Source organism: Benincasa hispida, chromosome 7 (genome assembly GCF_027475165.1).
Source record: "Benincasa hispida cultivar pf3 chromosome 7, pf3_genome.v1.1, whole genome shotgun sequence".
Lineage (NCBI taxonomy): Eukaryota > Viridiplantae > Streptophyta > Magnoliopsida > Cucurbitales > Cucurbitaceae > Benincasa > Benincasa hispida.
Window position 1 is genome coordinate 33,730,509 of NC_143484.1, and position 11,776 is coordinate 33,742,284.

At 27.1% G+C, this 11,776-nt stretch overlaps 1 protein-coding gene across 1 annotated transcript; it reads left to right on the plus strand.

Moving 5' to 3' along the window:
* Window positions 1-1,157: 1,157 nt before the first annotated feature.
* LOC120081982 (thioredoxin H1-like) lies at window positions 1,158-3,727 on the plus strand. Its single transcript, XM_039037165.2, has 3 exons — window positions 1,158-1,342; window positions 3,163-3,285; window positions 3,376-3,727. The coding sequence occupies exons 1-3, from the start codon at window positions 1,256-1,258 to the stop codon at window positions 3,505-3,507; spliced, it is 342 nt and encodes a 113-aa protein (XP_038893093.1). The 5' UTR covers window positions 1,158-1,255; the 3' UTR covers window positions 3,508-3,727.
* The last annotated feature ends 8,049 nt before the right edge of the window (window positions 3,728-11,776 follow it).

Genomic DNA, 11,776 nt, shown 5'->3' on the forward strand with positions numbered 1-11,776 from the left:
ATTAGTAATTTTCTAATCTATTTGGGTGAACATATCTGACGATACCAACTCAAGATCATGTTCCCCACTTCTATCATTTCCAAATAATTCATCAAGTTCAACATCAATATCATTGTTTCCATCATTTCCAGGTTCAAGAATGACTAAAGGATGCATCGACATATTTATTCAAATTTTTTCAGCTGTTATAGTTGACGAAAAATATGTTAATACGATAAAAAAAAAATTGTTTCTTCTTTTTTAAGAAATTCAAGTACTTTCTTAAATCAACAAGACCTATAAAGTATACATTTAAATCAACCCAAATAAAAAGAAAATAGTATATCCATGAATCATACACTTAAATCAGCCCAAATGAAAACAAAATGATAGATCTATGAAGCAATCTTTATTTATTATGAATAAATTCATATATTGAAAAAAAATAAAGAAAAAACTTTACCTAAGGCAAACGACGACAAAGATTGGGGAAGGCGGATGGTAGATCCGCTCACGGCGGCAGCAACAATAAGATCGGAGACAGCGGACAGCGGCAGAGTTGGCGACTGGCGGTAGTGAGGAGGAAGAAAAGGAGAAAGCTTTCGGATGGGAGGAAGAGGAAGGGATCGCGGCATAGTTTAAGGGACCACTAAGTTGTGTACCCAATACACGACTTAGGGTAATCATGGACACCGTCTACGATTACCTGGTCAACACTATATGACTGTCCATGTAGCAGTCTGCGCATGCCAGGTCACAGGAACTCATGTACCCGGTACATAATTTAAATACCTATTTTTGCCAATAATTTCCACCCAACCCTAATCTTATTTGGGCCTAACATTCTCTTGGGCCCGCTTTTATCAATAAAGGGAAAAAATGAGATTGAAACAGACACCTATGTTTCATATTTTTACTAAAAGTTAATATGGAATATATAGATCCAACTTTAATTGTAGGTGAAAAAATATCGTAAAGGATTAAAGTAAAAAGTGAGAGAAATGATGTTATTATGCATTTTTAAGGTGAAATTTGTACATTAAAAGCCATTGAGAATGCACATTCATCAAGTGAAAATGTTTCTTTGGATTCTGTATTTGGTTTTACTTTAATTTGTGCCACATTTTGCACATTCTTAAATTTCACTATAAATTAAACCATTCAATCTTGCATTCTGCATAGCTATTTTTTTCCCCTCATATTCAAGCTCATTTTTTAACTCATTCTTATAGGCTTTTTTTTTAAAAATTTTCCACATCTAAAAGAAGATTGCAAAATGGCAGAAATGGGAAAAGTTATTTCTTGCCACACTGTTAGCTCATGGAACCAACAACTACTCAAAGCAAAACAATGCAACAAGCTGGTATAAATTTTTACTTCAAAACTCATCTCCTATCTTTACTTGATTAATTGTTTTCTACATGAAAACCCCTTCAAAATCAAAACTTTCTTCCACCAATAACCCTTTTTTTGTTTTTGTTATTCTCTTTTTGAATTTGTTTAATTTTAAAAATGAAATTTCAACATTTGAAAACTAAATTTTTTTTTGATAATATTCTTTATTTTTGGTTTTTAAAAATTAAACTTATAAATTCCATTTTTATCCATTAGTTTTGTTTTTTCTATTAATGTTTTAAAAAACGACTAAACCAAATATTGAAGACTAAAAGAAAAGTACTTTTCAAAAACTTCATTTTATCTTTTATAATTTAATTAGGAATTAGTATTCTTTGCATTTTTGACAAAGTTTATAACAATTATTGAAAAATTGAGCAGAAATAATCATAAATTTTAAAATTAAAAAATAAAACTGAAAATAAAACCATTCCTAAACGTAGCATAAACAAAATATTTCTAAGAACTCGTTTTAGTTTTTTAGAATTCAGTTAAAGAATCCAAATGTATTTAAAGAAGTGTCAAATCATAGTAGAGAAAAAAAAAAAAAAAAAGGAACAAGCATACAATCTTCAAAAACAGGAAATTTAAAATAAAGGTCCTTTTTTTATAATGATTTAATTTTTAGTTCTCTATTTTTTAAATATGTTGGTTTTCTCACAATTTTTCTCTTTAGATGATTAATTGTCATTTACTTGAAAACCCAATCAAAATCCTATTTTTCTTCCACAAATAATTGTCTTGTTAATCACTTTTTAAATTTCTTCAATTTTCAAAATCAAATCTAAAATTTCGAAAACCAAGATTTCATTTGATAATATTTTTTATTTTTTATTTTTAAAAACTAAGCTTATAAACTCAACTATATTCCTTTGTTTTTGTTTCTCTATTAAGGTTTTCAAAAACGACCGAGTCAAGTTCTAAAAAAAAAAAAAAAAAAAAAAAGGTTTTTCATATACTTTTTTTGGCTTTTAGAATTTAACTAAAAATTAAAGTATTTTTTTTTTTAAAACAAAGTTTATAAACTTTATTTGAAAATTGAATAGAAACCATCATAATCTTCATAAATAAAAAACTGAAAATAAAATTGTTACAAAAAAAAAAAAAAAGAACTTTTTAAGAACCTATTTTAGTTTCTAGAATTTCGTCTAAGAATTCAAATATATATAATGACGTGTGGAATCATGATAAAAACAAAAAAAAAAAAAAAAAAAAAAAGCAAGTAACAAGTTTACAATATTCAAAAACTGGAAATTTAAAATAAAGGTCCTATTTTAAAACGATTTAATTTTTAGTTTTTTTATTTTTGAAATATGTTTGTTTCCTCACCAATTTTCTTTTATAATTTTTATCTATCTTAAACAAACCTTTGATTACCAATGAAAATAAGTTTTTTTAAAACTTCAGTCTTAGTTTTCAAAATTTAACATGATATTTTATAACATGAGTAAAGCGTAAATAGCATAAGATAGAAACTTTTAGGTGGAAGCATTGCTTTTACAAGCTTAATTTTCAAAGATAAAACACAAAAAACCAAGCCTCCATTTTGTAACTATTTAATATTGGGTTTTTGAAAATTAAGTTTATAACACACTTCTACCCAAAAGTTTTTCTTTTTTGTTATTCACTTTCCATCCGTATTTTCAAAAACCAAACCAAAGTTTAAAAGAAAAAAGTTTCCGAACAGATACAAATTTGTCATCACAAGAGATTTTCACAATTATTACGATACGAATTCAAATAATTATCAAACGAGACTTTGACAATTGCAATATTCTATTATGTTAGGTGGTTGTGAACTTCACAGCAACATGGTGTGGCCCATGTCGTGCCATGGCTCCAATTGTTGAAGAGTTGTCGAAGAAAATGAGTAATGTTATATTCTTGAAAGTGGACATTGACGAACTCATGGTGAGTTAAAAATTATTCGATCATATGCTTTTGCAAAGTGATGTAAATTTATTAATAAAAATTGTGGTTTAATTTTACTGTATTTTACAGAGTATTGCAAAGGAGCTTGGAGTTAGTTCCATTCCTTCATTTCAATTCATAAAGAATGGGAAAGTGGTGGACAAGTTCGTTGGTGCAAAGAAAGATTTACTCAAAAGCACTGTTGCCAAACATGCAGCCTAATGAAAAAGCCTTCTTTTTCTGCAAAGAATAATAATAGGTTTAATTAACAATAAGAGTGGTACTACAAATTATGTACAATTATCCTCAAATAAATGTAGTTTTGTGATATGAACTCAGTTCAACTATGTAAATTTATGTCTTGTATGGACTTGAGGTGGCTATGTTTAAAGCTATGTTGTAAGATGACTTGGTGAAATAAATAATTATACTTTGAATGAAATAATGTAGTATTGTGGGTGATTTATGAAATAATTTAGTATAATGGGTGATTTTTCTAAACTATGCAAAATATAAGAGGAATTATCTAATGTGGTAAAAGAAAATTAACTTTTAATCATTATTGAAAAAGGCAATAGGATGACTCGTTGATCGATATGCGGATATTAAACAAAAAGCACTGAACAACAACTGGAACAACAAAAATACAAATAACAAGTAAATAAGTAAAGGTACACAACAGTTGATAACCCAGTTCAATGATAAACCCCTAGGTCTGGGAATAGAGTGTCCAGGAATGATAATCCACTAATATTAAAGAGTCAAACAGTGTACGACGTAGTACTTATCTGTAATACATCAACTACTACAATGGCTCACGTAGAGCTTAACTCACACGACAACTAGGCTCCTCTTAGAAGTGATTTTATGAACAACTGAACTTAGGCCCCCCTAAGTATGCTAATATTAGCACCTGACATTTTGACATCTGGCAGTATGTGAGACTCATCTCAACTTGATTATCGTCCTCTTAGATCAGTGAACTCCCTTCACCGACAAATCTTAGGTTCTCCTAAGATAGAGAACTCCTCTTTGTTCTCTGATGTTGAGTCTTAGGCTCCCCTTAAGACTGAGAATTCCTTCTCTGGTAGTCTGGATACAGCAAAATAATTCTATTAGATATGACTTAGGCTTTCCCTTAGACCATGAAACTCCTCGAAGTGTTGTGCTCAACGGATAAAGAACATACACATTGGAATAGTAAGCAAACGAGCAAGAACATGGTGTAGAATACTTTGATCAAAGTATAAAAAACGTCTTGCTCAATTAAACAAATACGACAACCCTAAAAGGTCAGTAAAACTCACTTTAAATAATCAAATCCAATTAAGAAAACAAGTCCTTATTTGGAATAAAAACTTGTGTTTCAAAAAAGGAACAAATCGGACTAAATATCACATATAGATATTTCCATATAACGAAAATATTCTGCAGGAAAATATTCTAATGTAACAACTAGATGTTAAGACTTTATTTGAGATATATGCAGAGTCACTGCCTTGGAAAAAATTATAAAGCAAAACCAAAATTCCAATAATCATACTCTATTTTTTTTTTCTCTTTTGGCAATATGTGGATTGGAGAATTGATCAAAGTACTTTTAAAATTTGAAATTGATAATACAAGTTTTATATCACATAAGTTCAACTTCGTTCATTTTGACATTATTCATTGAGATCAACAAAGTGTAAGCAAAATAAATATGTATTCAATTTCATGAGATTTCAAACTAAGACATTTGTGTACTATCGAGGATTTAAAATAAATCGTTATTTTACTTTTTTCTATCCTTTTGTTTTCTTTTTTGTTCTTTTTGTATTAGTATTTTCACTTATTAGATCAAACCTACGACTAGAAAAGAAGGTGTACATGTCCATTATTGCTTAACTATATTCTCTTTGACATAAGAGATTTCAACTAAAAGTGACAAATTTTGAAGACACAATTAGATATGATAACAAAATAATATCTTTATAGACATATTTAAAACTTACATATTAAAATATAACGTCATTTCAATGTATGATTGACTGATTTTTATTACAAACAAAACTTAGGAGGAGACTAAATAAGTTGTATTGAGGAAATCTCATACAAATCTTGGAAGTTGAAATCAAAGAGCAGTCGTACACGAGTCACTGAAAAAGTAATATTTCATATAAGTACTTTGTTGTAATTACTAAACTCTTTATATAGAGATGTTTCTTTCTACGTGGCACATATCCCTCCAACATAAGTGATATAGGACTGAACTGGGTTACCAATCTTTGAATCTCATTATCTTTACAATATTATATTTTTTTTGTCATTAATCATGTTACAACATGGTGGCTAATATCTTTAGTTTTAGATCCATTTTATTTTTTCACAACTCAATTCATATGGCTAATATTTATCGGTCTTGTAAAAAATTTATTGGGTTTAAATCTCATTTGAGTCACTTAAGGGGGGCTTTGGAGAATAGGTTCAAGATCAAAAGTCCGAAATTTAGATGCTTGAGGGATTTATTTAAGGGGTTTTGAAGTTTAAGAATTGTCTGTGTGTATAGAGTGCAAGGTTTGAATGTCTGAATTAATTCTGAAGCTTGTGTTTGGGATACGAGTTATTTATGCATGGGATTGGGTAATCTGATTCTTTTTCATATTTTTTAGTGGTTGTTTTATGAGTTGTATAACCTCTAGTATATCACGGATCATTTTGTATGATAATTTTGAATGAAAATTTTAATCTATTCATTTTAGAATGATTTAATTATATTAGCTATGTCTTTTGTAATCCTAAATTAATTCTTTTGTTCTATTATTTGACACAACAATAATTTCATTATTTTTATTAAAAGAAAAGTTTTTAGTGACAAAGAAACAAAGATTTGAAATTTAGTTTTATATAGCAAATTAATAACAAATTTAGTTTGCCTTTAAATTTCTAATTATCACATTTTTAATAACAAAATTTATCTTTTGATAACAAAAGTAGTAAAGTTTGAAATTTAATATAACAGGTTTGTAACAAAGTTAGTCGTGATTTAAATTTCTAAATTATATCTTTTTCTTATAGCCATGAAATGAATTTTACCTTTAAGATTTGTATTCATTAAGAATCTTAATTCATCTGTTAGTTTCTATTTTAATAATGTTTGTGAAAATCAAGAAGGAGAAGGCAATGAGAAATAGAAGGGAAAAGAGGGAAGAACAAGGAGAAAAGAAAAAATAATAATTGTCAGTCACTGCCAGTGAGTGTCCAATGATGATAGGTGGACAGTGGCCAATGAAGAGAATTTGATGACCTGTGAGCACATTGATACAACACTTCAATTTTTAAAATTTCTAAATGAAAGAATCAATTTCTTGTTTTTATATGTGGGAAAATAAATAAGAAGGGAAGAGAGAAAGGAAGAAGAAGAAAGAGAGAAAAAAAAAAACAAAAACCAAATGCTAGTGATCAGCAGTAAGCGGTAGACGAAGAAAAACATTCAACGACGATCCATGACTAGCACAATCGACACCATGCTTCAACATAAGATCCTAGAACAATGGAGTTTTATTTATTATTATTTTTTTTTTGTCAAAATAAAGAAGGAGAAAAGAATGAGAAATACAAGGGAGAAGGAAGAATAAAGGAAAATGGAGGAAATAACATGGTCGACAGTCACGACAATCGATGACCGACAATCATGATGGTCGGTCGTTGACGATCACGACAATCAATCACCAATTATCATGATGGTCGATCACTGATAGTAAAGATGTTTGGTCATTGATGGTTGGTTGCCAGCGGTCAAGACGATCAGTCATTAACCATCGATCACGAAAACAACGAATGTTTTTGTGATAGTCGTCAATGTTCATTGATAAGAGGTAGGAGAGGAAGATTTTTTTTTGAAATTCATGGAATTCATTTAATTTTTTTTTTTTTAAAAAAAAAGCTATCCTAAAACCATGAGTTTAGTTTCTGAATTCAGAGAATTTTATGCCAATGGCCCAAATATGGGGCTTGACTTCAAAAGATAAACCTCCCTTAGTCTAAATATTTACACCCTGAGCTGGGACATAACATTTGTCCAGAAAAAGTTTCAATATGTCCATTTTAATTTCAAAAAATTTCATTTTTTTAATACTTCCTATATATTTTTTCTACCTAGTATAACCAATATATAGTCATCCTAACTAACTTGACTAAAATTGTTAATTAAGATCATGTTTATCAAATCATAATGAAAATTGGTGTAATTATAATGGAATTCCACTGATGAATCAATCGTAATGAGCATGAATAGCAAACATAATTAGATTATTTTTTATCGCGTTTACTTAAAATTGTGAATTTTGACTTATTTACTGTTACCATTATCATTACCATTACTATAAGTAAATATGTCAAAATTCATGATTATTTCTCTGGAACAGTAACAATAATGGTAACTATAATAGTAATAATACAATGTAATTTTCAAACGTAATTGAATTGAACATGATCCCTTGTCAATCAATTTACATTCTTTGATTACAAATTTCCAATTGGGCCCCACCTATCCGTACGAATACGGAACACCTGTAAACACAAACAAACATAAAAAAATGGATCCCACTTTCTAAATTAATTTTCATGTATTTCGTAAGTGGCTTAAAACGAATTTGTCTCAAAAGAAATAAGAGGATTAGTAGAAGAAGCAATTGTGTTTCTTTTTCAGCTTGTCGATTAATAAAATTGGTAGAGTTTTGTGCTCCTCTTCCCATATTTTCAATGAAGATGTATTTTTTTCAGTCTCAAATTTTTAAGAAAGGTTCTATTTGAGTTCTAGATTCTTTATAAAATACTTTTTTAGTCTATGAATTTTAAGATTAGGCGTAGTTGTCTCTTAATTTTCAAATGGTAATTTTTTAATCGTGAAATTACTTTTTTAAAAATAATTTTTCAATTTAAAATATCATAATTATTTAAATTTTTTAAAAACTTCAAAACCTTAAAAATTTGAACATTTAAAAGGTATATTTGCAAACTTAAAGATGAAATACACAATTCTTTTTATACTCGAACACTAAAAAAGCAATTTTTCTTTTTATTGAATTGAAAGATTGTTCTAAATCTCAATACTATGATGTCTGATTAATTGATAAGAAGTCCTTTCAATTGGTCGGGAACAATTACTTGAACGACTATAAATCTTGTTGAATGATATAGAATATTTGCCAAAAGGATATCATTGTTTCTGGACCACAAATTATCTAACCAAAAACAATATTTTGTTAAAAATGAGATCTTGGCGAATAATTTCTAATTCAGCCTATTCAAATAATACTTAAAGTTTATCGACTAAAATGATAATTTACTAATTTATCATAATTTATTGTCCTCAAGTCGATCTCTTATAAATACTAGGTTAAAAAACATTTAGAACATAATTGTTCAATAAAATATACTTTGAATTAGATTAACATAAAATAATATAATTATTTAGATACATTGTGTTATTTTTGTTAGAAAAAAAATTGAATATTCATAAGATATTATCAAATAAATTATCTACTATTTTATAGATGAAAACTTCGAATAGTTTTTTCAATTTCACTTATATGTGCTTTCTAATAAATAATTAGAAAATAATCATATCTTCTTGAAATTTAAAATAATAAAACAAAAATAAATTGTTTAGATACAAAATCTTCATTCATTTGAATTTTTTTTTTTTGAACATTTATATAATCTTTCATTATATCCCATAATTGAGATTGCTATTGTTATATTAGGAAAAAAAACTAATAATAAACTATCTACTAAACTCTAAGTTTAGAGAAAAATATTCACCAAATAATTTTTTGAGTTATATTTGCATATTTTTTTGAATAAATTGCTAGTAAATAGTTATATCTTCTTCCAAAAATTGTTTAGATACAAAATCATGTTTGTGTTGAAAAAATGAACGTTCATCAAATAATCGTAGCTATCAATCCAGTAAAAAATTATGAATTCTCTCCTTTTGATCACATCTTTTTTATTTATTTATTTTTTTTTATTTTTATGAAGGGTAAAAACTTTTAATTTAGGGGTAATTGTAACTTTAATAAAAAAATTGAAAATTGGGCGCGTCTCTATATTTTGCTTTTTTGTAAATATGTAAAAAAACTTCTGTCTGAGAATTTTATTGCTATCTAATTTCTATGTGATTACTATGTGATTGTCACATCTGTAATTACAAAAAAGTTAAAGTCATAGTTTTGATTTTTTAAAATATATTTGCCATATAATATAATTTATCTTTAATTTATTACGTGATGAGATGTAAGATGCAAGAGTGTAGTTATTGTGTGAATGGATTTGTATTTGTTAAAGGGTGTGTGTATGAATTTAATTTCAATTTATTAATCCTTTATTAACAAAAAAATAAAAATAAAAAGATAAGGTTCCATAAAAAACCAAATAAAAAAGTAGAGATAAAAATAAATGTATGAAATGATAGGTGGACAAAATAAGAATTATTGAAAATTGCAATGAGGAAATTAAATGGAAATATAAAATTAAATAGAGAAAAATAAAAGAAAAATAAAATGCATGAAAGATGCGTATACATGAAGGAATATGATTGTGGGGGCAAAATAGGTATTTCTGAAAATATTTCAAGGCAAAAAGGACAATTAAAAATTCTGATTTTATGAACAATTGGAAAAATAAAGATGAAAGATTAAAAGAAACTAAAACTAAAATATTAGTACACATTGTTGATGTACAAATCTAAGCTGTGGCAATTTCAATTAACTTGTTCTTGCTTCAATAGTAAAATTGTTGATTTAGAGAGGAGGTGACCTATAAAGCACAGATATTTCATGTGAGGCAAAAAATCCGTATCAGACACGTATCGGATATCGATACTTCCAGATATTTTCTACATACGTATCTAACACGCGACTTGAATTTATTTCAATGCGTGCCTTTTTTTAAAGAAAAAAGACAAATAACTCATCTGATCTTTCCCAATCTAAAACTAGGTAATCTATTTAAAAAGCTCACTACTCGAGTCCAAAACTAAAAGAAAAAAAAAATAAATAAAAGACCAAACCCTAGAATCGCCTAATCTTCATTTTCACATTTGAGTCCCTACAAAGTCTACTAAAATATAAATCATTTGGATATCTTCAACAATTCAATGAAGAAGTTATTCATTTATCTTTATACTTCTCCCTTCTTCTTTGTAATACGAGACACTTTTCTATTTTTTTGTATTGTATTTCAGTGTTTGTATTCTATTTTGTGCTATTGTTATTAATTTGTATGTTAAATTTATCTATATCATAGATTTTTTTTTTAAAAAAATAAAATGTATCTTTAATGTATCAGTATCCTCGTTTTTTAGAAATATATATATTAAAAAAATATATAAAAAATGACGTATTCTTACACGTATTCGTATCTTAATTTTTTAGAAATTGATGAATTGTCGTATCCAATCACATCCGTATCGTATAATCGTATCTGTATCTGTGCTTCATAGAAGATGACCTACCACTATAAAATAGAGAAAGTTACAAACTCAAACTACACAATTGTGTAGTAGTTACCATATTGGTTTTGATGTTTAAATTAGATAAAGAAGTTAAAAGTTAAAATTAAAGTTCGAAGAAATTAAAGACTTAACTTTTATGGAGTTATAATGGCGAAAATATTGGACAAATGATCTAGGATTTTCCTTCTGACGTGTTTATTTTATCTTGAACCAAGAATTAGGTTTGATTAACTCAATGATTAGTTGGTTTAAACTAGTCTAGATATTTGATTGTGTTTATTTTATCTTCAACCAAGTTAGAATTTGGTTTGATTAATTCAATAATCTAGATGTTTGACCTTAGACCTATTTTTTTTTTTTTTCTATCTTTTGGGCTGATAAGAGGAACAACAAATTATGAGGTGAGGTTTAAAAAATTGATTTTCGAGATTATTAATTGATAAATAATATCAAATGATAAAAATACCCGTAATATGCAAATAACTGATTACTTTTTTAAAAAAATGATGGTCCAAAATCTTAACTATCAAGATTTGATTAATATTCAAAAGATGGATATACTTTATTCTCAAATCTTCAAATAAAGTAAAAATCTTTTGGTTTTTTGAAAAAAAATGTTTTTGAAATCAACCTAGAATTTAAATCTGTAAACAGTAAATATTGTATACCTACACCTTCTAGAAGGACCCACTTGCAATAAAAACCTAATAAATGATTAAATGAAAAAAGGGACACATATTTGCATAGAATATATAAGAACATGTATTGAAGCTTGGTTAGGTATCAATTTGGTCTTTTATTTTTTGTTTTTTAAAATTAGGTCTATTTATTTTCAATATTTTATAATAGTATATATTTCTTAAGAGTTGAATTCTTAATCAATTTTTTTTTAAAAAAAACAATTTTTTAAAAAATACATTTTTAGTTTTCAAAATTGAGTTTGGTTTTTTAAAATGTTGGTAAAAATTTGATAAAAAGTAATAAGAAAAGTAG